The sequence below is a fragment of the Apis cerana genome, linkage group LG11, assembly GCF_029169275.1.
Source record: "Apis cerana isolate GH-2021 linkage group LG11, AcerK_1.0, whole genome shotgun sequence".
Classification (NCBI taxonomy): Eukaryota; Metazoa; Arthropoda; class Insecta; order Hymenoptera; family Apidae; genus Apis; species Apis cerana.
In genome coordinates, this window is record NC_083862.1 from 14,197,515 (window position 1) to 14,224,859 (window position 27,345).

The 27,345-nt window shown below is 34.4% G+C and overlaps 2 protein-coding genes and 2 long non-coding RNA genes across 10 annotated transcripts in view; 2 read left to right on the top strand and 2 right to left on the bottom strand.

Annotated features, from left to right (window-relative positions):
- Positions 1 to 11,354, bottom strand: part of LOC107995824 (uncharacterized) — a 146,610-nt gene extending 135,256 nt beyond the window's left edge. Inside the window, exons 1-2 of one of the 6 annotated variants that reach the window (XM_062082240.1) lie at positions 10,687 to 11,354; positions 2,394 to 2,716 (exon numbers count right to left, since the gene is read on the bottom strand). The gene's annotated coding sequence lies outside the window, so the exon portion shown is untranslated. Of the gene's footprint in view, positions 1 to 2,393; positions 2,717 to 8,547; positions 9,112 to 10,656 lie in introns of those variants that run through there. The other 5 variants (XM_028665714.2, XM_017053539.3, XM_017053535.3 and 2 more) reach the window with 5 other exon arrangements.
- Positions 264 to 3,454, top strand: LOC114577266 (uncharacterized). Its single transcript, XR_003697206.2, has 4 exons — positions 264 to 801; positions 1,095 to 1,251; positions 2,755 to 2,933; positions 3,038 to 3,454. It is a non-coding gene; the product is annotated as an uncharacterized LOC114577266 (long non-coding RNA).
- LOC107995836 (uncharacterized) lies at positions 3,578 to 6,198 on the top strand. 2 transcript variants are annotated; one of them, XR_003697204.2, is made up of 3 exons: positions 3,578 to 3,715; positions 3,799 to 4,049; positions 5,676 to 5,825. It is a non-coding gene; the product is annotated as an uncharacterized LOC107995836 (long non-coding RNA). The 2 variants fall into 2 exon arrangements; XR_001765672.3 differs by lacking the exons at positions 3,578 to 3,715; positions 3,799 to 4,049 and adding exons at positions 4,948 to 5,066; positions 6,062 to 6,198 and having other exon boundaries at positions 5,676 to 5,824.
- A 13,749-nt stretch (positions 11,355 to 25,103) lies between the features above and the next one.
- LOC107995872 (fringe glycosyltransferase) overlaps positions 25,104 to 27,345 on the bottom strand; it is a 67,762-nt gene continuing 65,520 nt past the window's right edge. The window contains exon 9 of the mRNA XM_017053598.3: positions 25,104 to 26,444. Within this exon, the coding sequence (XP_016909087.2) occupies positions 26,387 to 26,444 (58 nt within the window). The 3' untranslated portion in view covers positions 25,104 to 26,386. The remainder of the gene's footprint in view (positions 26,445 to 27,345) is intronic.

A 27,345-nucleotide genomic window follows, 5' to 3' on the forward strand; every position in this document is an offset into this window, starting at 1 on the left:
TATATTTTTATGTTTTAAATATTAAATAACATGTATGAGTATCTAACTACCAACTTGAAAAATAACAAAAAAAAAATCTAGTGAAAAAAAATTAATTATAAAAAAAATTCGAAAAAACGATACAAGATTGATGTAAAGATACGAATATATTTTTTAAAATTAGCTTTGTTTAATGAATAGTACATTCAGAGTGAAAATTATCGAATAGTTACTTTTGAGTGACTAGTAGAATTCTCTAGTGAAAAATAACAATAATAATTTTCAAGTTTGATTCTCAAATATATTTGTATTCTCAATAAAAGATGTTGGATAATCATGATTCTGAATAATCGAAATCTTATTGTACTTCAAATATAAAAATATTTCTATCTGCACACACACACATAAATATTTCTATCAATTCGATTTAAAAATCAGAGAGTTCCCAAAGAGCAAAGCAATAATTTGATTGTAAAATTTCTCTGTAAAAGTGTTACTTTTTTAACGAACAAGAGGAAGTGTAAAGATGTAATGAAATTCTTCGAAGTGCCAGAAAGAAAAGAAACTCGATAAAGTATCCATAAGAAGTTTGAGGACCAGGGAATACTGGACCAATTTACGACCAATGCTTACGTTCCGACAAGAAGAACACGAAAATAAACGTAACTTCCACACATTCGAAAAAGAATGACAATTGGAATACTTAATGAAGTTTTTGATTCAATTTTTCAAAATTCGTTTCTTTTTTTCTTTATTTTTTTAAGAATAAACATTTTAAAATTAATTGAAGTTAATAAATGAATATTAAAATCAAGTTAACAGGTGAGTTTTGAATGAATTTAATAAGAAATAGAATCTTTAAAAAAAATTATAATTAAAATATCTTGTAAAATTTTGCTCCAGCTTGAAAACTAATTTAGATTTCTTGATAATTTTTATGTAATATTAAGAACTACTGAATCGAAGAGGATAATTGAAGTAACATTAACCTCAATCTTCTTTGAAACACATTAATTCTTGAAAATTTCTATTTTTATAATTAATCCTATATACCTGAAAAATAATTTTTAAATTTTATTTTTTATTGCTTTTTTCATGTGACAATTCTTTTCTAGTGAAAATCGAAAAATCTGAAACCAAATTTCAACGATTCGTATGTTGAGAAAAACGATAAATTTGACGTCATTGAGCTCTTTTGCCCTACTCTTTGAACATAAATTAATTTTCCATCTGGATTCCCGCTCGTCCAGCGTGCAAATAATCTCGAATAAGGTTAGTAGCCACTGAGGAAACTTTAAAAATCCTGGGAAACAGAGCGGACGAAATCGAACAACTATACTATTAGGACGATCCAGATTATATCCATCGATTCTTCTCTTTCCCAAGAATATTGCCAATGACGTATTTGATCATATGGATTCGTGAAAATCTGTGGAAAATCTGATAGTGAACTCATTTTTTTATGATCACGAAAATCTATGAAGAATAGAAAATTAATAAATTATTTGGAATTTAACAAATTTCGAATAGTTAAATATTTAAATCAGAATTTTATTGAAGTTTGTATTTTAGAATTCTCATTCTCATAAAGTTTAATTACAAAAAATTTTTATTTCCAAAGATCTTGGAAAGTTCAAGGTTTGATTCCATATTCCATGGTTAGTTTGGAACTTGGATTTAATATAATTGGAGTTCTTGAGTTTCTCTCGATTATTTAAAGTAATTTAACACCTTACGAACTTTACCGTGATTAAATTACCCGAAAGATAACCATCCGAAATTTTACGCGAAATATATATAAAATTATGAGATAAAAATAATCTTCTATTTTTACTATTTAAAATTACTCGTGATTTTAACATATTCGATTTTTTTTAAGTTTTAATGTATTATCATTTATTAACCTAACTATTAATCTAGCCTAATCATAAAAGTTAATATATCTTTCCAAACCAAATTTTATGCAAAATCAAATTTTTATTAATATTATTATTATTATTTTATTAAAGAAATAGAAACTTATTTTAGTTTTCAAATATCAATATATTGTACTTTGGATATTTTATGTTTTTATATATGTTATATATATTAATTTCAAATAATAAACAATCTACTAACTGTTAAGATTAAAAGCTATTAAGATTATTTTTAATGTTTTTTAATAATGGATGCAAAATATGTAAAGACAATTTTAAAACTAATTTACATTGGTTTGGTACTAATTTAATTGGTTAAGTTTTTCAAATATATAAAAAAAAAAATTCTCAATGCTAATTTACATAAGAAAAAAATTTAAATTTGATGATATGGAATTTTTTAGAATTAACAAATCTCAGAGACACCAAAACATTTATATAATAAAAATAGATTACAATTAAAATTAAAATCAAAGAAAAATCTAAATTGTTACTCACCTGTGTAGATCACCAGCAACGAATGCTAGAATTCTTCCAAAAACCCAACACGTCACAAAATCACACGTCACAACGTCATAATTCACGATCAATCTATTCTCTCAAAAAAATCACTTTTTGAGTCTTTGAATTTCTCATTTTTTCTTTCTTTCTTTTTTTTATTTTTCACCCTTTTGACCTTTTTCCCCCACTGAATTTAACTTAATTATCACCAAAATAAGAACAGGTGATTACACATCGTGGCGAATCTCGAAACAAGGATATTTTCATGAATATCTCGACCATTTATCGATCTTGCCACCCTTTAATCCCTCTCGTTTCCACTGGAATGATCGTGCTCTAATTAATTTTCTTTTTTAAGGCTACCTCTTCGATTCGGGGATCGTTAAACACGCGAGTGGGTCAAGGACGCGGAGTGAACTTGCACTCTCGTCGCGTCTAACTAAGGGGAGCAGTAGTTGCAAGGGAGGAAAGTGGAAATGGCCACTTTGATATCGATTGTGGTTGTTTTCGAATAATTTCCAAGGAGAATGAGATCTGGTAATATGAAAAATTTGTATTTTTTTTTTTATTATGGAAGCAAATTATTTTTGCCTCGATTCGATTAACCAAAATTTTTGATATTGTTCAATTTTTGATTTCAGGAATTAAATTCTAAACTTGGAACTCTTTTTAACTACGAAGAAAAAATATTTTTGATATTATTGAATTTTTAATTTTAGTAATTTTTTAGTAAAAAAATATCAAGAATTCTATATATATATATATATTTAAAAGTGAAATCTATTATGTAAAAAGTTTGTATGATTTTTTTTCTATTACGAGTGGGAAGGAAATAACTTTTATCTCGAATGACTTTTATGTGATTAACCAATATTATTCAATTTTTTATTTTTGAATCACAAAACGAAATATATGAAATATAAAACGTGTCAAATAACGATGTGATCTAGTTAAATTTAAAAATTTCTTAAAAGGAAGATAACAAATTTTTCATTTTATATTAAGCTGAAAAATATTGTGGATAATGTAAGAGTTAAAAAAAAAAACGTGATGAAATAGAATTTCAATCTCTCGATTAAAATTTCAAGCCTGCTTTCTGTTACTGAAATGGAGTCGATTTTGAAACATAATCATTCACATATCCAGAGACATGCTGTTCTCAACGCATCGCTACATTCATACGATTAGCTTGATTATTACATTAGGCAAAGACTGATCTCTGACTAATTCGCTTCGAGTTTCTGAAACAATCCAGTTACAAGTTAAAATTGAAACTCTACCATGCTAAAAATCTTCGAAGGAAGAAACTTCTAGTCCAGGTAATAATTACTTATCATTGAAGACTTTAAAATGGTCCAATAATAAGAATTAACTTTTCAATTTACGTAATACGGTTGCACAGTTTTACGTAAGATGGAACGAGTTCTTCTACGATTCGAAAATGTTAGAAGAATCACGCAAAGTGACCTATCGAATGAAGAGGAAGAAAGGGAAGAGAGGGAAGAGGGTTAATTTCCGCTCGATCGAAGGGTCGTTGCTCGTCCTCGACCCGTCTTTGAAATAAGGACACGCAAACAAGGACACAAAGCAATCCAGTTTTCTCGTGAATTCGTCCTTGACTTTTCACCTTTCATTTTTTCACCGAATTTTAAGGTCCTTAAAATTTTCTTTTTACGTAACATATAATATATGGTACACATTTTTGCAGAATTACTGTTTCTATGAATTGTAAGAAGAATTAAAAATCATTGTGAAATCATGAGTTATATGGAGATTATGTTTACACAAAAGATACTATCTTTCGATTTCGATGATTTTTTTAATATATTGTCAAAGTTATCATTTTGAATAATGTTGTGAAGATTATATATTGTATAGTCGTTTATTAAAAAAAAATATTTCTTCGAAGCTTCTTTAGGGTAAGTTAAACTATATCGAAAAAACTAATTTAAACTTACTGTAAATTGTTAAATCATTAACAATTAAACTTTATAAACAATTAACTTTTTATTTAATTTTGATTTAAAATGAAATTAATTGATGTAAAACAAAAATTTATTTAATCTCTGATTTTTTAGGTTAGGTTAATAACTTTTTGATCAACTAAATCTTTCATAACACTATTTCAACATAACAAACCTTGACGATACATAAAAAAATATAAATTAAAGGATGATATCTTTCTGTAAATATTTAGTAAATTTTCTGTAATAATTTACTATATCTCACAGTTGTCACATTAAACAAAGTTAAATCATTCAAAGTTAACGCATCAGTGTACGAGAGAAAAATTTTCATAGAAACCGTGAAACAATATTGTGGATAGAAAGAAGAATGGAAAAGAGAGCATTGGCTGTAAGAAAACACGTTCGTTTAGAGGGTTGTATCGGGGACAGTGGAGTGCTCGAGACCGGTGATTATTGTCAAAGACAAACGGTCGAGGGATCTCGAAGGAATTCTCGCTTCAAAGAACAACCCTCCTTGAGAAATTCTCGAGTGTTCGCTTTTGATCAACGACCACGTCAAGTGGCTGGAGCGCGAAACGAACGCGGGCACGCCGTTTCCGTTCCAAACTTCACTTTCCTCTCCACTTCCTCGCTGGACGAAGCTACGATCGAGTGACTTTTTCATCTTGTAGCTTCCACAGATGACTTTTTCTGTCAAACTGGTGTAAACTTTTTTCGTTACGAATTTTTTTTTCTTCCTTTTCTTTTGGAAGAATTAGTTGTAGTATTATATATTATAATAACTTTTGTGTCAACTTTCCATCTATCTTGACTGTGAATTATTCTCTTATTTTTATTTTGATACTTTTTTAAAGGTTAGGTTATATTAATAAAATTATAATGATTTATAGATAGTGGATTTTTGTATCAAATTCGAGCAAACTTTCAATTTCTCGTGACCATTTTTTTAAAGAATCATAGATTCATATTGATAGTGAATCAACAGTGATTTATAGTGAAGAAATATTCAGTAGAAAACTTCTATTGAAGAATCATAAATTGATAATAAATTAATAGTAATTGATAATGAAGAAATTCAACGAAAGATTTCTATCTCAAACTTTTTTTCTTCATTTTCCCTCTTTCATTCTGATATTCTTTCAAAGAATTAAATCTTACTAGTAATAAAATCTCATATCTCTTTCGATAAAACTATTTATATTATATTATACTATATTATACTCCTTCGAATTTTTCATTGAAATACAAAGAATAGATTTCTTTATTGTCAAAAAAAAAAACAGAAAGAGGAAACGAAGATTTTTTTTTACAGAGAGGCGAAAGAAAAAATTAGGTTAGAAGACCAAAAGAGAAAGTGTAAACGGGACAGAAAAATTGGTCAGTCCAGGAAGTAGTCGGTGAAGCTCCAATGCGAGACCAAGGAAGAAAAAAAAGAAGAAAAGAGATTCGGCGGATGGAAAGGTGAGGAAAAGAGTCGTCTAGAACTCGAGACCAGCCACGAGGCAAAAAGGCAAAGCGCAGTACGGAAATAATTCCGCGTCCTGCACTCGTGAAGGTCATCTCTGGGACGAGAACACTTGACCCGCTTGCCGCCCAAGGACAAACGCCATTATCCCGATTATTCCATTTCTTCTCGTTTTTAATTAACCTTTGCTCTCCATCCACCTATCGATATTTATAGTATACTTTCATTTCCAGGAAAAAAGGAATAGAGAAAGTTTTGGAGAAAAATTTTGGTATTATTTTTTTATGGAAACATCGACGATTAAACGATTTTGCATTCTATACGAAGAAAAAAATGAAGAAAGATTTTGGAGAATCCAAAATTGTTGAAGAAAGATTATAGAATTATTTTTTAAGATTTTGGTTGAAGCATCAATATTTACGGTATTTTCATTTCCTCGAAGAGAAAAAGAATGAAGAAAGGTTTTGATTTTGGAATTGGAATTTCTTTGTCAAGAATTCGATAAAAGTTTCAACGATTAAATGATATTGCACTCCACGCGAAGAAAAAGATGGAGAAGGGTTTTGAAGAACGAGAAAGTGGAATATTTTAAAATTATTTTTTTTTTTTACCAGGAATGTTTCTGGCAAGTTTCTAGAGAATCGTTTCAAGAATAAAGTGGAGAAATTGATGGAATAATTTAATCTCGATGATTAAAGAGAAAATACTAAACAAAAGTAAGAAAATTCTAAGGAATTTCCACATCCGTGTTGAGACGATACCGAAAAGAGTAACAAGGTTATACTATTTTGAGATTTATAGATAGTAAATTGAAAGACGTGAGAAGGTTGAATAAGGGGTAATTCAATCACGAAGATTAAATTATCGATTTAACCAAAGATAAAATTTGTCTCTGGGAATATAAAAGATTCGAAAAGAATCGTATAATTTTCTCGAGACGTTCCCAACAGTCACAGAATTCTATTACGTTTAAATTTATCGACGATTAAATTGGAAACTGTATTATCGATGGAGTAATTTAATTTCGAAGATTAAATGCGAAAGCTTTCGAAGAATTTTGCGAGTTTCTCGTGGAGAAATCATTTCCAAATTTTCCTTTTAATTCGATTTCGATTCTCAAGAGAAAATAAATAGATGGATTGACTACGTCGAGTTTATCTTAATTTATAACAATAATTATTTATTCGTTTTAAATAGATTTCAATCGTCAAAAGAATTATAATTCCACGATAATTATAAAAATCACCTCGAAACATATTTATATTCCTATTAGTCTTAAAGAGTTGAAAAATAACTCTTTAAAAAAAAAACATTAGAATGGCGCAATATGGAATGGAGAATAAAGCTTCATCTATAATATATTTTAATTATAATTTAATTAATTTAGTTCTCAATAGATTTTGATATTCTGAAAACACGATCCTTAGTAGAAAAAGTAGTAGAAATCCAAAATAGAAAATCTTCGAAATTTTCCTTTAACTGTTTCAGTTTATTTTAATCTGTAACAATATATTTGTTAATTCAATCTAATCTAATCTATGATAATATAGATTACAAAATACACGAATATTTTGCAATAGATTTACTGTGTTAAGAAGAATCATAATAAATCCAATAATCTTCACAACAATTACAATGCTATTCTCCTCTTCTGAAAAGACATCGAAATTACGAATAATTTCATTTAAGGGAAGATGATTCTCCAACGATTCGAGAAAGTTGGCAACAAAACGTCCCTTTATTAAACTACCATCGCAATTTATAGATAGGAACACTTTCGACAATGATATGCAAGTTGTATTCCTCTGAATGGAACTGCTATATCTTGCACCCTTGATGGGGGCTGTTTACACGAGTACACTGACCCATGAGTACCCTCTTCTTTGTACTTTTCCCCCCATTCACTCGACGATTAAACAACATGATACCTGCGACTCTCAATAAATATACGAGCAACCTGAGTGTGACAACCATTTCGTCGAGTGGCTCGATTCATCCGCCATCATTTTTTTACAGGATGCGACATCTTTCGCTCTTTTTCGTTCGAATGTAAATGATAATTAATGGAGGGTTCAGAAACCAATCATTGATTGCACGAAACTTGAAAAATTTCTTTATTGTTCGAACTAATCGATCGAACAGTTTGTTCACTTGATTTTTCAATTGAAAATTTTTGAAAACGATAATTTAAACAAAATTGTTAAATTGGATAAATCATTCTTGGGTAATGTGATACTATACGTTCCAAAAGTAACTAAGTAATGTATTAATATAATGGAGAAGAATTTAAAACCTAACCTAATTTATCTATATATTTTTTCTTAAAAGAAAATTGATTCTTGATGAACAATCTATCAATATTCTTTAAAAAGCAATAACCTCATATATAATTCATAAACTATTTCGTTCAAATTTCTAAATCGTTCTATTCAAGAAGGAAATAAGAATAAACTAAGGAAGAACAATAGTTCATCTCTTCTTCCATCATTTGATATTCTACATACTTTATCTCTCATTTAAATTTCTAAATCATTCTATTTTTTTCAGGAAACAAGAATAAATCAAAGAGGAGCAATAAAAAATCTAGAACAATCCAAATAATTCTACTCTAATAAGAAACAAGAATACAATCAAAAGAGCAACAATTAAAAAGAAATCATTCTATTCTAACAAGAAACAAGAACAAACGATGGAGAAGTGATCGAAAAACCAAAGTCACCTTTCCTCACTAATCCATCCGTCGCCCAGACAGGGAATTCGATCAAAAAAGAATCCTCCTCGAGGCGGCCTCGAAAGAGGGAAAAGTTATGGATGACCCCGTGACACTGTGCTCGACACGCGAGATATCGATTGCTCGGACCGACAACAACGTGTCATCGTCTCGTTTCGCTAAAAACAACCTCGACGCCTCGAAATAAAGGGATCGTAAAAGGGAAACGGCGTGGCACAAGAGAATATAAGAAAAAAAAAAGAAGAAAAAAGACACGGCGCGTCGCGAAAGAAACTGGCAATCTGAAAATGTATATTCCGCGACGTATACCCGGCCGGTTGATTGAAAGTAGTTTGTCAGCGGCGTGCTGTCCTTCCATCAGACAGATTGCTCGAATTTCCGCGGCGGGATCGTTTTTAATACCGTGAAATCTCGCCTTCTCCCCAGCCGTGCCGACCTATTAGTCGGAGCCACGCGATGGGGGTTGGAACAGACTTGGGGAAGGGGGAGGGATGACTTTTGATCGAGGCGAACGAAGGAGGGGGGTCAGAGCGAGGGTGGAAATGATTGAAAGTGTGGTGGTGGTGGAGAAGGGAGGAAGGTTGAAAACGTGAGAAAAGAGGAGGATACTAATGAAAGAAGGAGGAAACATGGGATGGAAGTTTGAAAGGGTTTTATGCACGATCTTCCCTTCGAGGATGCGAATCATCATAATGTGCGAATGGGATATGGTTAAAACGGTTACTGAAAACATTTTTCCCACAATGATGGATATAAGGTTATGCGAAAGTTCGAAGAATTCTTTTTCGAATGTAAGTATTATCCTCTTCGATGAAAGTGACGTACGAGTGAAGGAAACGCAGTTACGAGTTTCCTAACCTAATCTAACCTTACGTTCGAAACCCGTACGGAGAAATTTGAACGATTTTGAAACCTAACCTAATTCGCAAATGGAAGGATCATTTTCCTTTTCGAATCTTCCTCGACGAAAGTAAGTAAAATCTAACCTTTAACGATTTTCCTTCTTCGATTTTTGAGAACAAACACATAAAGAAATGAAAATTCTTTTTTCTTTTTAATTTGAGAACGAAAAGGAAGAATCGTTACGTTAATCAATGGAAAAAGGAAATAATTCGAACTATTGCATTTCAGACGATTAATCACGACACATGTAAAGATGAAGAAGAAGCATTTTTTTTCCTCCTCCTAATGTTAAAATTCCCGTGAAGTTTAAGTGGATACGCGAGATCCTCCTCCCTTTGAAGAATCGGCGGACTGTTCGTTTCGGTGGAGTTACGAGCGTCGACACGAACGATGTCTGACTGGGAAAGGGAGAAAACGGCCACACTTTTTCCTCGTTTCGATCCGATCAAAGAAGAGGAACCAGCTTTTTCCCTCCACGAAGGAATCCACAAAGGGACTATCGATCCTCCTTCTGTCCTCCACCTCGCACTTTCACACGTGATCGTTATTGCGATCGAGATCTTGCTCCTTAATTCGAGCTTTCGCAATTTTTGCGTTCTTCACGTTATACATATCTTGAAAAATTACTCAATAACAATTTATCGAGAAAATTATTGAGAGTAACTAAAAATTATTATATTATTAACGATAACTATTATTAACGATAACTATTACTATCACCTAATAGAATAGTATCTGATATTTAGATAATATATTATTATTCAATTGCTCTCACCTTTTTCTGATAAATTAGTATTAAGTAGTATCCAATAGTATCTATTTAATATTACCAGATAATAGTGTTTAACTATCGAATAACCGTACTAATTATTGCAGGTATCGAGTACCATCGATTAATAACGAAGAAGCTCGGAAAGGAAAACTCTGGTAAACGAAAGGCCGCCAAAGGCTGTTGCGAGAGCTTGCGTCACCGCACGTCCTTGACCAGTCCTCGCGACCCAAACCCAGCCAACTCTTCCAAAATGCCAAAGGATCAACTCGCTCGCGTAAACTCTTTCTCTCTCTCTCTCTTTCTCTCTCTCAAATTCCCAAAATCTAACCTACACTCTTTCAAAAATTCACCCACTTCGCACATCCTCCTTGGAAATCCTCCAATATGTATAAATACATATATATATATATATATACACATACATACATACATACATATATCACTCTACGAACCGAGAGAACACGAACGAGGATAAAACACGTATATACTTCCCGTATACAGGAGAACGAGAAACGAAGCGTCTCCTCGTCTCTCTGTATAATGATAATAATAATGATAAAAAAAAGGGGAAGGGGAGTAACGAGGGAGCGTGTCGCGTGTGTTGCGTGGCGCGCAACTGGCCCCGGTGTGCTCCGCTCGGTGCCTCGTCCGGAGGGCTTGTGACCCAGTTCGAGGGCCAGGAGAGTGCGCGCTACGGCCGGCAGCGCGTCGCGATACCTACTGAGCGGATCCAACCGTTCCAACCCCCCAGCTGCGCTCGCTTTCCATTCCCTCCTCCACCGTCCCTTCCATCGTCATCAGAGAGAAAAAGAGAGAGAGAGGGACTTGCGGGTGAATGGAGAGAGAAGGGAGAGGCGCGAGTGTACGAGGGAAAAAAGGGGGTCTGGGAGGGAGGAGAACGGTGCAACGTGGCTGGGATAGTTGGAAGAAAGGGTGGGTGAGTGAGAGAGAGAGAAAGGGTTTGTACATGAGTGAAAAAGAGATGTAGCAGTGGAAAAAAAAGGGAAGACGGTTTTTTGGAAGAAAGGGTGAGCGAGAGGGAGGAGAAAAGAAAGAAAAGAGAAAGAAAAAGATACGACTTAATGCGGCGAAAAAAGGAAGGAAAACCCTTTTTGAAAGAAAGGATGAAGTGAAAGAAAGGAAGGAGAGAGAGAGATGGTTTTTGGAAGAAAGGGTGAATGAGAGAGAAAGAGTTTCTCTCTCGTGCGTGGATAAAAAGGAGATGCGACGGAAAAAGGAAGAAAAGAGTTTTTTTGGAAGAAAGGGTGAGCGAGAGGGAAAAGGAAAGAAAGAAAAGAGGGAGAAGAGGATTTTTTGGAAGGAAGAGTGAGCGAGAAGCTTTCTGCCTGGTGCGTGAATGGAAGAGAGATAGGAGAGTGGAGAAGTTTTTTGGAAGGAAGAGAAGGGCGCAACGTGGCTGGGATAGTTGGAAGGAGTGAGGGGTGAGCACCCCTACTCGCTTCGAAAGCGCTCCCCTCCATATTGATTAGTGCGCGCGGGCCGGCACGACAATCCAGAGCGGAGCGAGCTGCGCTACGCGCTGTCAACACGGGTTGGTGAGCTCGAAATTCGGCCGTGCTCTCGTCTCTCTCTCCTTTCGAAAATTGAAGAAACGGGGTTGGAGATTACGAGAGATTTCGATCCGAGAGAAAGTTGGGCGATGGTTTGGTGATACGGAGATAGATGCAAGTGGATTCTTTTTCTAAAAAAAAATAAAAAATAAGAAAATCTCCTCGAGAAGATGTCTCAAGAATGTGATGATTATGCACGAGTTGTGTCGTAATTGTGACGTAATATTCGTTTATATTTGAAAAATTAAGTTTAAGCTTTGGAGAATTAGGTAATGATCTTTCTTGTAAGATATATGTCGTGATGAAGAGGAACGATGGATGCGATTTGTACTGGACGAGTCTAGCTTTAAGTGAAATGTTCGAATTTGTTAAACAGAGTTATTCGACGCTTTTTGAATAATAAAATCGTTCGAGTAATTTTATTTTTTAATCTAAAAAATTTATCCAACCATCTCTTCGCTTTCTCAAATTCGAATTAGTTATCTCGCATTTGATCGTATGAGCGAGAAGAATTTCGATTCGGAAAAATTTACAGAGAATGGAACGCTATATGTACGTATATATATGTTAGTTTTATACGTGAAGAAAGTTACAAGATAGAAATGGCATTTAAATTGCAACGAAGCGGTAAAGACATTAAGAATAAAGTTAGTTTAATGAGCTATTTGAATAATTTATTATTCAAAGCATAGAATAACCGCGAATAATTATGCAAACGTCAACTATAGTAGTTATAAACGTTATTCGAGCATTTTAAACGAAATTATTACTCAAAATAAATTTAATCGTTATTAAATTAATTTTTCAAACGTATCCAACTCTGCTCGAATACTTTCATTTACTATGATTAAAATTTCGAACCTCTTTGTCATTGAAAAAGAATTTGAAAAAAAATCGAGGTTAGGTTCCAGAGATGAATAAAATTTTAACGATTAAAATTAAATTAAAAAAAAAAAATACTCAACCAATTTATCATTCAACGCGTAGAATAGCGCTGCGTTCAACTGCAGCGAAAGATTATAAATTATACAAAAAGCAGTCAACTGTATAAATTTATATCACGTACAAGTACATAAATTCGTTAAATGAATTTATTATCGTAAGCTAACTTTTTATTCGTTTATTATTTTAACTCTTAAATTTTCAAATTAATCTTTCCAACCCGTTCCACGACCAATTTTGAGGTTAGGTTCGAAAAATGTACAACAAATCGACGAAGAATCTCGATGAGTGACCGATTGTAAATTCGTAAACGATATTTTTATTTCTCGATGGAAGAGGAATATTGGATAGCAATATTGGTGTTTGAATGCGATAAATAAAGATTTAAAATTGTTATAAATTGAATATCGTGTTGTGGATTGGAATATATCAAAGGATCGTGAGTATCGCGAAATTTGAAGAGTTTAGAACGCTTTTGGAACGCTCTTAATTAAGGAGAATGGAATATTTTATTGATTGTAATAACAACATTAATCGAATTTGAATGAAGAAAAGTTACTCGTTCAATCTCTTTCCAAAATGTTCCGCATCCGCCGAAAAATTAAGCCAGAATAAAAGCTGCATCGATGAATTTTCCAATTTATAAAATTGATTTTTTTTTTTCATTTAATCTAATTTCACGTGTAATCGATCGTTTTGTTCAATTCGTTCGAATTGTATTTTTTTTTTTTTCAATCAATTATGGGAAGATTGCTTTTTCGATAGAAAATTAACGATTCTTGATGCAGGGGCAGAGGTAATTTATTCGTTTTATAAAAAAAAATGTTCGAAAAAAATGTTCTTTCGTTTATTTATTTTAATTTTCTCGATTTTTAAACAAGTTTTAAATTTAATAAGTTGAAACATCCCCTAATATAATAATAGAGAATTGTGCACTTGAAAAACAATATACCTCTCCTCTCCCCCTTCCCCTCTCCTTCTACAAATTTTTTCCACGAGAAATAATTCACGAAACAATCCGAAGCAATTGTGTTACGAGAGACTGGCCTTGTATTATTTTCAAATTACCAATATGATCCATTGGAAAATTCATAAATATCCAAACCCTTCCAAGGGGGGAGGGGAACTATCGCCATTTTTCCACCAGGCGAAAACTTTGTCCACGGCCTGAATCACGGCCGTTCCTCCGACTAATGAAACCATTTATCGACAGCCAATAGACCGTCCCTATAATATGAAAATTTGCACGGGTAAACAGCGCCAAGTGCGCGCATGCGCGTATGCAACCACCGAGGTTGGTCGCAGCTGCGAATCTAGTTTTATTAATCGGTCCCAACGCCATTAAGGATTGGCGCCCTTGATTCTCGATTCCCGTGAATTTAATCGTTCGTTTTTTACGCGATACGAACAAAAAAATTGAATAATCATCGAACAATCGATGATCGGCGACAGATCGAATAATTATACGATGGAAATCAAACTTATCGCCCGTTTAAGAGGCCACGCTTGAAATGAAATTTCAACTCGTGAGAATTCCACTTCTGAACGTTCGAGAGTATTATTCATAAATAGACATAGAGAGAGAGAGAGAGAGGGGGGGAGAGTTGGACAACGGTCGTCCACCACGAACGGTGAGGGATGAAGAAAAGGGTTGGAGGGTCGTCGACCTCTTCGTTAAGACCATCCCCTTGCCGATGGATGGGATGGGTCGAGAGTCGAAAGAAAATCAAGTGCATCCCCTCGAAGGGGATTACACGGTCTCTAGGGTTCCGCCGACCTTCTTCCGAATGCATGTCTCTCCCCCTCCCCTAGTGAAAGGACGAGGGGGAAGAGCTTTCACTTTCGTCGGCTTCGAAAGCCTCGGCCGGCAACTTAAAGTCGCGCGGTTCCCCCTCCTCCCCTGGCCTCGTGCCGAAAACACCTTTTCCGTGAATGAACACCTCCTTCTCTTCCGCTCTTTAACCCTGTTCGAAAGGAGAGAGGGGAAAAAGGAACGAACTGGAGAAAAAGTGTAAAGAATGTTTCGAGAACGCCGAGGTGAAAAGGTGTTGGGTCGAGTATTGATACCGAGAGGTTTTTAAGTAGTATGGATCGATGATAAATGATAATCGAGCTTAATTCGAGTTTGGAGGCGATGATACAATGAAAGGTTGGTGGTCTCGTTGGGAAAGGATGCAGGTGCGGGGGCAATGGAAAAATGGAGTGGCTCTATAATATCCAGTTAGTTCGGATAGTAAGAAGTTTATAGGGGGATGAAGAGTTCGTTTATTGGGTCACCGATTGGACACCACACCTCCGGCGATGTCCACAAGTAGGTATTGTGTCTGTTCGGCGCTCGAGATAAATATTGGAAAGTATCGAGGGATCGAGTACGAGTAGCGTTGCTCTGTAATGTGCGCGACCGATTGAAAGTGGTATTGGCCGACGACGACTCCGACATGAAGGGATTGATAATTAACTGACGTCTTCAACTTTGTATCGAATAGTAGTATACAATACTTTGTAAAATCTTATTGATTTAAGTAAGTATTACTCGATCAAATTGGCTTGGTGAAATTTATAATTAACGTTGACTCTATAAAATCTCGTTCGTTGGCTGATAAAGTCGATCGAAGGGAAATTTGTAATTAATATTATAGTATGATTCTGTAAAATTTTGATTGCAACTAGGACGAGTGGATATAATCGACGTTAACTAATTTTGTAAAAATCTCGTTCATCGATTATAAATAATATTGATTAATAAAAATTCAAACATGTTTATAATTAAGTAACGTCTTAATTCTTTATTACGAGTAATATGATTCTCGTTCATCGACTGGTATTAACCGACGAAGATAGAAGATTTATAATTAACGTTCACTTATCCTTTAATTTTCCACTGCGAGTAGTACAAGCGTATAAAATCTTCTCCGGATCGAAGAATTCTTTAATAAATAATTAGTAGCCACGGAGACTTTGACTTTCTCTCGTTTCGTCGTGCACGTAATTAATCGGAAAAAAACATTCAACGCGTTCAAATACACGTATCGTGATATGAAGACGGTGCTAGAATCATTTCGATTGGCCATTAAGCCGAATGCTCGTGGAATATTCACGAAGAAATAAAAAAAGATAGCGGCCGATTTCCTCTCGGTCGTAATGATAGCGTTCGTGGATTGGATACGAATTTGTTTGCAAGGTAAAAGAGGGAGAAACCTTTTCCTTTTGAACCGTGGCTCGTTTACGTTTCTACGTCCTTTATTGCAACAACGGATTATTCCACGGGCCGAATCGCAAAACTCGTTGACGCTCTCGTACAGAAACAGAGACGGAAAATAGAATAACATTCGAGTTCCCCGGAAATGAGATTTCTTGGACCCCGTGAAACGTAATTTCACCGTGGAGGAATAGAGAAGAGTGGAGTGGGAGGGAGAGAAAAAATGGCGAGGAGAAACGGTATGGAAGAAGGTGTAATTCTTGGGGAAGGGACAATCGAAATGGGTCTCGAGACGCGTTAATAGAATACCGGAAACTTATTCTGGTAGTAAGCGAAAATGATCCGCATGTATAAGTAATTTTGAAAGAAACTCGAATGAAAATAGATATAGCGATCTCGATTATTCGAATATCGCGTTAAATATTTTTCTCTGTAAGAATGTTAAATAGAGAAACTAGAGTACTAGAGTACTGAGATTCTGATTGGTCAAGCGTGCGATATAAAAAGAGCACTCTCCATGGTCCGTGCATCTCGATCGAGTATGTAATGTAGTAGAAAGGACACTCTCCATGGTCCGCGCGTCTCAACGAAAAAAGCAAGAAAACTTTCGAAACTCATTCTGGATCAATCTTTCCAGGTCAAGGAATTTGAGGGATTTAAGGGATTTGAAGATAGTGGATAAAAAGAGAGTCGATTAGTAACGATTTACAACACGATAATGGGATTGTTTAACAATAGCTAAACATATATAAATGGCATGCAAATGATAGATGCAAATGATGGATTTAAAGTCGACAAAGAATTTTTTGTTCTCGATCTCTATCTAAGCATAGAAGAAAATAAACATTAGAACTTATAAAAAAAATGACTAAGAAAAAATTGTATTGCAAAAAAATGTGAGAATCTAAAGAAAAGATGAAAAAAACAAATGAAAAAAAAAACGATAGATAGGAAATGGAAGGAGATGTTTACAGGAAATTATTCTCATCTTAAACGGAATGATTCCCAGAAGGTGAGACGCGAACGGTCGGTATATAATGTCGACGAGGATATCTATAATGAACGTCGAGTCGAATCAAGAGGACATCGTCTGCCTTGATAAATTAATTAAACCGCCAGAGAAGGGTCTGCTTGGATTTCCCAACGGCTGCATCCCTTCGCGCGTAGCTCTGATCAATTTCTGATAGGCCTAACGACAGGCGATATCGATGACCAAGAATCGAATCAAACGAGAATCTTTAATTGTCTCCTCGTCTCAATTGTCATCCGACATATTCAGATTATTCGATAATCTTCTATTTTACACGATTATAAGTAATATATTGACGATTTTAAAAAGAATATATACGTAAGAAAGAACATTTTGTGGTGAGACGAGTAAGTAGGTCAACCATTTGTCAGACTTTATAAAATAAAACAGTCGATTTAAGACAAGTGGTATAGGACTGTCATTTGTCAGACACGTAGAAGAAAAATATGAAACTAAATGGAATAGACAGCAACAAGTAAATCAGATCTTATTTATACAAATATTATACATCAATCTTTCGTCAGATACGTAGAATAAGATAATCATTTTAAGACGAATAGTCGTAAAGGAATATTCGTTTGTCAAAACGACATGGAAGAAAGATTGAAAAATAAATGGAGCAAGCCATTCGCATTTTCACAACAACGAGTAACGCAAATCAGTCACGTGTCAGACGTGACTATGCACAAAATAAGACGATCGTCGTCTGATAAATAGTACAGATCGATCATTTATCGGACATACCGAATAGTAGTATAGGATTACCATTTGTCGAGCAAACTTCTCGAGAAGAAAGATAGTGAAAGTGGAACGGACTACGCATTTTCGGGCAATCGGTCAGATATAATTCGATCCTTCCAATGTTAATTAATACTCGAAAACATACGCGGTTCGAACAAATCGATCGTGGGCAAAATTCACTCGGTTGGAGATTATTTTCTGATCCTCGGCAAACGGTTGGCGAGGATGGTGTTTCCTGTCTGGTAAGCCGGCACGGGAACCCGTATTCGGTGTTATCCTGTCGCAGGACATCCGTGTGAGCGACGTGCTGAATATTCAAGATCCTACGCCGAGCGTTTTCTCCAATTTGAATAACCCCACAGGCTCGTTCACAGGCGGCCATACTAATCGGGCGATTTCGCGCGCGTATGCGAGTGCACGCGCCGCTTCCTCCTACTTCCTCCTCCTTCCTGCTTTTCGGCCGACCATGCCATATTTTCCATGCGAGTTTCGTCGAAAATTTAAACGAACGAAATTACTTACGCCTTCTTTCCAGTTTATTTTAATCTCTCCTTTAATCTTCCATTTAATCTCCGCCATATTCGCTCCTGCGGTTCACTCTTGCCTCTTTTGCTCTTTTCCTCCATTTCTCGATTGCTCTGCATTGCTTAATTTTCGAACATTCTTTTCTTTTTCCTTCTTTCTTTTTTTTCTTTTTTTTTTTTTTTTTTTGAGAATTGTATATTCTTGATATTTTAACGAAGATTTGAAAAACAGCATTTTGCCAATTATCGACCGAGAATGACTGCCCGATATGTGGCCGATCTATACCACTCGTGTGAAAATGTTTGCTCTTTGTATTTTGTATTCTTTCACACCGCGTTTGACGAATAATAGGTTTATACTACTTATAAAACGAACGTCTCACTCTATGATACGTGTGACGGACTTGTTTGAAAATGAGAAATCTTTCTTCCATGTGTTTGACAAATGATGGACCTACACTACTTGTCTTCCTCCACGTATCTGACGAAAGATTGATACATACTACTTGCGAAACCACGATTATCTCGATACACGCTGATAATTTATGTTACTTGTTGTTGTCTGATGATGTCAGATCTGTTCCACTAACTTTCCAAAGTCTTTCTTCCACGCGTTTGACGATTATATAAAAAATATCGATATATTAAAAATACATCATTTAAAAAAAAACTTATATTCTATTAGTTCAACTTCAACCCATTCGAAACATTTTTTCACTGCGACCAATAATAAAATCAAGAAACTTTTTTAGGTTTATTTAAGATTGTCAAGGTTATTATATCTTTTTGAAAAATTTGTCGATCTCGATACTTTCGACAAGAATCGGTTTTGTTGTTGGATTTTTTTTCTTGAAGGATAGGGGAGGGGCAGAATTGTCAAGTGGAAAGGGATCGAATGGGGATGAGTCGATTCCGGATGAGGCCTCGCGTCTGAGCGGATTCTAGCGATGCAAATGCGAGAAATTGATGAACTCCGTGATACGTGTGCGCTTCCACGATAATGAGTTTAGCGTCTGAGAATCGAAGCGAGAATATATCTCGCGATAAATTACTTTTCCCCCTCCCCACTACTATCTCCTCCAATCGAAACTTTTGCGATTTCTAACGCTTTGGGTATACGATGTGACGCATCGACTCGATCGATAATTTAGTGAATTTTTTCAATTTAACAGTTAGACTTTTTCTTTTTTAGATTGAAAATATTGTAAGAAGAATTCGAATATTTGTATTTGAGAATTCGAATAAATATTCTAAAACTTAAGTGTTTTGAATTCTTAGCTATCTGAGAACGGAGAGATTTTAAAAATTTACTCGTTCCACGACAGAGTTGGATTAATTAACCCGTTGAAAAAGTAACTAAAAGTTAAAAATCTCGAATAAAGTTACTTTAATTAATCAGTTACTCGTTAAAATGCTTAAATAATTTATTTATTCGTATTATTTTCGATTATTATTATTATTATTCAACTATCAAATTTTTGCCTATCACTGATTCCCGATTATTTGGGGGAAAAAAAGAAGTAGAAATTCACTAGAAATTCCCTAACCCGCCAAATTACCAAATTAATCGATAAATCGTAAAGAAACAGAATTACGATCCTTCGTTCAGTTCACAATTAAATAACTCGAATTAACGTATCTCTTAATGAATCAAACTCGAAATCATAATCGTTAATTAATATAATCATCGAATCACAAAAAAAAAAATAATTCCACTTGTCAAACATCTCAAATATCATAAAAAGAAAAGAAAAAAAAAAGAAAGAAAGAAAGAAAGAAAAAGAAGAAGAAGGAAACCCAACCAGAGTCAACGACGACGATCACGAAGAAACGTGCTCGAATTATTTCCTCGACGACTGTTTCGAGTAATTGCTACCGCGATACCCGATAATTATTTGGTATAATTACTCGCGAATACGACGTTTTAAGGGACTACTTGGGCTGGTTTCGAGTGTCTCGGATATAATATTGGCGAGAGCAGTGGAAGGGGAAACAGTGGGAGAGCAGTGGAAGAGGGGATGGGAGAAAGAAATTGAAGCTTGCGCCAGAGGAGGGGGGAGAGACGCTGGAATTATTTCGCGCGAATCGGCGCCCCTCTCGTTTCCAATCGTTTCGCCGATATTCCAATTTGAATAATTACCACGGATAATTACTTCTGCGGAGGGGGCGAGAAATTATGTCTGGGCAAAATTTTCTAAATGTTCATTACGCGAGGATCCCGCGAGGATCGCGCCAAGAACGGGATGGGAATTTTCGGGGGGGGCAGAGTTTCTTCTTCTTCTTTTTTTCTTGGGTTGGATGAATTTCGCAATGTTTGTTTACTTTAAATAGAAACGTCCGAGATGAAGAGGTCAGGTTGTAATAACAAGAGTAGAAAATTGTGGATAAATTTTGGAAATTTTGCCCATTCTTCTCTGTTTCAAGATATTTTATAAATAAAAAACAGCAAGTCGTTTCAAGATATATAAGATATAAAAAATGTAATCGATCCTGGTTAGAAATTAAAAATATATACATTCATACATTTAATAAATTTTGAAAATTTTTAATTTTACATTTAGACATGGAAATACGTATGCCTCCAATTTCTCAACTTTTGCACAAATTTCAAATCTTAAAATTTTAAATCTTCCATCTAAGAATAATGGAAAAAAGAAATAAATAAATAAATCCTGTATCGCATAAAAACAAGTTTATCTTCCTCTCTCTCCTTCCCCCTTCCCTATCCAAATTCGACCGAAAAATTCTCGGCGTGAACTCATCATGAAAACGGGGATGTGTCGCGAATAATACGTCATTGTGACGCGAGAGTAAGCGAGAGAACGAGCGTGAGAAAGAGAGGTGGAGGGAAGAGGAAGAGGTTGGAAATGTATTTAGGGATTTGCAGACCGACCGAGGTGACGCAGGACGACGGTTTCGGGGATGGATTCTGGGTCCGAGGGGCTAGGTGGAGGCAGGAGGGCAGCTACTGAAACCGGGTCGTGGCACTGACAGTACGACCTACATACGATTCTCCCACCTCTCTCCCTCCCTCCCTCCCACCCTTCTTATCTCTGCCTCAGTGACGGAACCGCGATCGAGAACCGCCCTGTCATGTTGGCTTGGGACAGTTTCGAGAGGAACTTCCGAATTGCCTGCAGCTTCTGCACAAGAGAACAATGAGCAAAGAGAGGAGGAATTGGAAAGAGAACGGCGCGTGATCCATAAAAGGTGGTTTTTCGAGATTCGATCTCTCTCGTGTAAAATTTAAATTTCGATCGTTTTTTGAATGTGAGCTTTTTCGAATGTTTGGTTCTCTTTTTTTTTCTTCTTTTTATCGTATTTGATTTTTTCGTAAATGGACAAATGGAATGAATGCGGTAATTCGAAAGACAATGGGCTGGAAAACTGTTAATTGGACGTACTTTGAATGTTTCAAGTTCGGCTCTTTATGATACTTTTGTATCATATTAATTAATCCGTTTATGACCAACAGTCGGTAAAGAGATCGAGTTGAATTGTTGACGAATATCAAGCAATAAATCTTCACAATGGAATATATCAATCGAAATTTCATTACGAATTCTACCATAAAAATAATCGTATCATAAAAATAAAATGTGAATGAAATTATTGAAAATTTCATTATTGGATGAAATTTGAGATTCGTTAGAGTCGAATAAAATTAATTTGAATTGACGAATTATTATTTCAGTTTATCAAGGAACGACAAAGAAAAAAATATAAGGGTGCAAGGATACGTTAGTCCAGCCCTGTTCTTACATCATCTTTATCTGCTGGCCGCTGGCTGCAACCTCTTACGTCACCGACTGCGACCGAGGATGCACTTTTTCCCACTCTTCCATCCAATATCCACGTACATTATACGTATATGTAAACACTATCTATTTACCAATTTCTACTAATAAAATATCAAAAACTGTATTGTGTCGATCGTTGCTTATATCGGTTTTAATAATCCAATATTGCCAACTTAATAATCTATATTGGATTAAAAAAATGAAACACAAAGAAGATGTAGATATGAATCATCAAATCTCTAAAAAAAACTATACGTAGTATTTATTCCTTGCAAATTTAAAGGAATTTACCGAATATTTTTAATAATTTTTTCCCAATAAACGGAAATGGATGTCATCGAACTGTTCATAACCTAAAAAGTGTTCCGTGTCTCCAAGAAACGGAGACGGATACGTTTCCGATGTGGAATTTCCGTTACTGCAAAACGCTATCGATTTGAAAGTATGCACGACAACAGGAAGTAAAGTCACTTGACGATATGAAACATCCGTGAAGAAGAAACGTAAGTAATACCTTCTGACGATCTCGTTTCTCCAAACTTAACTATCTGTCATTGCGATTTAAATACGAGATTAATAGATTATATCATCGTCGTCATCAAATTTGGAATGAATGGAAATTTCATTTATAACGATGAATTTTTAGATTAGATCAAAGGAAATTATTACGAGATAAGTCTAATGATTTAATTTTTACGATTATTTTATTTTTACTTTTTATTTCGAGAAAGAAAAAAAACAAAATTCACTTGTTTTTCGAATTTTTTATCATGTTTTTTGATTCAATTCGTTAAGGTAAAATGGATGGTTGGTGAAAAATTCTAACCGAGATTGATCGTATAAATTATTATATGGGCCAAAAAACGAGTGCTATCTTGGCGCCATTAGAAATTGGTCTCACGCCTGGGGAAAAACGAAAGGGAGCGAGGAAAGGGGAAAAGAAATAAAGGAAAATAGTCTCGCGTTTCTCGGTATCCACGTCGCGTACCGTTCGCCTTTTGAGAATTCATAAATATTCGAGAAGAGAAAGGGGAGAGATGTATATCGTCGGGGAATTTCTTTACAATATTCCGACGTGACATGTGAAAAAGAGACACTCGGTCGACGTAAACGTTATTTATTGGAAAACTTTCCTTCGCATCTAACCTCTATCCGGTTGCAATTTCGTCTTTTCTGTCCTCCTCTGTCCTCTTTCAGTCAAAATACCGAAATATAGTATATACAAAATGTCGCAAAAATATATTCTACTAATTCTCTTACTCGTGAATTAATCTTTTCTTTATCTTTTCGAATTATCGGTTTTAATACCTTGATTAATATTCCACGTGTTTTCATATGAATAAACGCTATTTATTTATAAAAATAAATTAAATAGATAGAAGTATATTAAAAATGACTCTTCAAAGGCTGGTTCATTTTAATCCATTAATGAGAATAAAAAACACTGCGTAAATGAAAATTCTTTAGTGGAATTATAAAGGGATTATTTAGGGATTAGAAAACGTGGTAAGATGATATCGTTAAGATTAGGTATACCATTTAAAAAAAAAAAATATGAAATAGAGGAACATAACTAATGCTTATAAATGTTCAAAGACAGTGGCTCCATCTTGAATGCATCCTTGTATCTTTCCATTACAAACAACCTAGAATTCTTTTCCAACCCACTCTTCCGTGTCGGCAACTGCATCCACGGAACTAAAAGTCACTTCTCGTAATATTCCTCGTTCTCTCATTCAGACTGCTTCGAGGCAACATTAATTTTCCTTAGAGGAAAACGTTGTTCCTCTAATTCTCATTTTCATCATGAAAACGTTCGTTATGTTCTCTTAACGCTCGAGATACAAGTATTGAATGTAATTAAATTAAAAATAACTTATATCTATAATAGATTGAAATTTATTTAATTTATCTAATTTATTTAATTTACTTAACTAATAGAATCAAAAATGATTGCGAGCTCTGAAAATTATTAGGTTTGTACCTGTTAAAAAATTCATAATAAATTCAATAATTGTACATATATGCTGCACGTTTCCGGTTTGAACATATCGAACGGAAGTCGCTCGTGCGCGTGCGCATTTTATGAAAATTCGTACGAAAGATGAAACACGAGAGAGCAGACTCATTCGTGATCTTTTCAATAATAAATAACTCCGCAAGAGATGATCGAATAAATATTTGCATGTCTAACTTATATATTTTAGGAATATACTTTCGTGCAACTATATGTTTTTTTATTGGCGCATCATAAAAGAGCAATCGCGAAAAGCAATATAATATAACGGAATCATCGTGAAACGATATCTTTATTATGTGGTATAGAAATGAATATTCTAAAAAAAACATGCGACGAAAAATTGTTTTTAAGCATTGTAAAAATTGTTTCTTTTTAATTGAAAAATATAGAATCTAATAAATGAAATAAATTGTTTAAATTGAGAATCTAGTGATAATAATGAAATAAAAATAATTAGTAAATGCGTGAAGGAAGTACTATCGATAAATATCTTCGTAATTTTATCGATTTGTGATTTACCTCTGATTTTCTTCATGACCGATGATCGCTATAAAGTGAATGTTTCAAAGAATAATTATTTTCTTAATATTATTATTGATGTTAATAAATGCGGAATGATGATTAAATTTCGATAAAATAATGTATAACTTGCAAGCGACAATATATTTCGAACGTAAAACAAAATATCCTTTGAAAGAATGCCATAAGCTATGAGAATCAAAGAAGGGAACAACTTTACCGACTTGATCGTATTTTAAACAGATGGAGATACTTGGACAGAAATCTCTCCAGATTCCGCGAATTTTTCAAATATACATGTGCTCTTCTTCTCTTTGTAATATCAGAAATTAAACCGAACTCAAATCTCGAAATTTAACTTTCTATCATCTTTTCTATCTGAAAAATTATTCAGAGTCATCATTTAAAATAAAATTTTTAAAATTTAACAATATATTAATTAAGAATTTAAATGCATAGAATTTTTCTGAACGAGGAAACAGGAAGAGGAATTATAACAAGGAGTGGATTAAAATCGTATCTGTCGTATAATAGGTACCGTGTATTATATAAAACCTCATTGTTACAATGCACATAATTGTACATTCGCCATGTTTTCCGATTCCAACGGAAATTCCGATTTTCTTCTCTTCTCCTTTTTCTAGTATTCGAATGCAACAGGTGCACAAACGCAATACAACGAAGAAAAGAACAATTAATCCGAACTGAAGTCGGTTAATGGATAATATTCTATTTCTCTCTTTGTGTATTTCATGATATTGCACACTTATTAAATCAATAGCACGCAGAACGGGAACGAAAAAATCGGATACAATAATGTATTTTTTTGGATAAAATATTTTTATTTCGTTGTTAATTAAAAACGAACAATTATTTTATCGTTTTTTTTCGACCAATCGGTCAATCTGGTCTATCATAGAATAAAGAATGCATGACTCTATAAACCTAACCTCTGTCAAAGTTATTGCTCATCTGAATAGCCTATCAAGCGAGTAAGGATATTTTTGTGTCTTCGTTAACAATTTCATCAAATTAATTTCATCAAACTATTATCTTCTTAAATACATCTCACGCAAGAAAGAAATAGGATTGTATCCGATTTTCTCGAAACATATAGGTACTACACAATCGACACAAAAGCACGAATCCACTCACGCCTATTAAATATCACATGGTATGACCATCTGTTTATTTACACGAGAGACTAGCTTAAGGTAATTCCATGATGCAGCGACGAGAATGTCGCCAAATAATCCTTGAATATTTTCTTTTTTTATAGTACAACCAATTCACCCAATATTATCGATCAAAACATCTTCCCGTTACATTTTCAACAACACGAACATCTTAAAGAAAAAAAAAATATCTCGTTTCACTTTTCGTGTCGTCAAAAATATTAAATTCGAACGATAACTCCAGGTATTTCTATAAATTTCCTATATACAAAAACATCGAATACTCATACAATGATATACAACTTATATACAAGATGAGAATACGATATAAAACTTCGACAAAAAATAAAAAAAATTCTTTGTAAAAGGTTGATCATTGCGCAAAAAAAATTCTAATTTATTTAATTAAAACTAGACTTCTGTAGATGTGTTTTTAAATTAAAAAAAGAGATTTTTTTAAAAACTCTGCATCGATCTTTACGCGTATCTAATCTTTGTACAAAACGTGAAACAATAACATTTATTAACCGATCTCGATCTCGGTTAGTGAACTGATGGGCGTTGCGGTTAGAGGCAACGTGAGATCGCACGATTCTCCTCTTGTTTGCGAGTTGGATCATCCGACTGGTTATCATCTGTGCGGGCAATTGGGAACGTGCGGGAACAGATGGCAGTGGATCGACCTGAATCTGTAATTAGAACAATATCGACACGTCGAGGCGCGAATATCTTGTTGTTAGCGGAGCGCTGTCGTACGTTGGATAATTTGTGAACTATTGTGAAAGATATATAAATCGTAGCATAGATTAGATTAGGTTAGGTTAGGTTAGGTTAAACGGAGAAATTGGGAAGAAATTGACGGAAGAGAAATGGAAGTTTGGAGATACAAATATTAATTTGTATTAAAACTAAATTTTGAGTAATCGAAGATTTTCTGAAAATAAAACAAATATTCTTTTTCTATTTTTCTTGGAACGATAAAAGTTAAAATTAACAGAGAAATTTTTGCTGTAACGATATCGTAAAGTTAAAATATCAGAAATGATATCCAAAATATATTCATCGATATAAAAAAGTTAATAATTTCCATCCCAATTTCCTCTCATCCTTCGGAATCCCATTTTCGAGAAAATTTACAAGGAATCGATAATTCCAGGTAAAACGAACCAGACTCTCTCCTTTTCTCGAGCAACCGATACTTTCCAGAAAAGTATCTCGTTAATATTCATAGAAACGGAAGTTGGCCTGTCTCTCTGTGGAACTGATGCTCGCGTGTCGAGAATAAAACCGAGAGGAGGAAGAAAAATGAAAAAATAGCGCGGACAGGAAGGAACGGTGAAAAAAGGGAAACGTAAAAGGGCGAGTAGTAATTATAATAAAGTCAATTAAGAGCGGCGTGGCATCTTTGTCATTAACCTTCGCCACTCTTCCGCTTTCGCTCCCTTTTCCTCGCGGACAGAGCAATTACCAGAGCGATTCGAGCTTCTGGAGACGGTAAAAGAGGAAACCTGAGGAAAACGAAGCGGATAGTTGATACTTGGAATGGAAAAGGACGAAAGGAGGAAGATATCGTGCAAACACGTAGCTCTT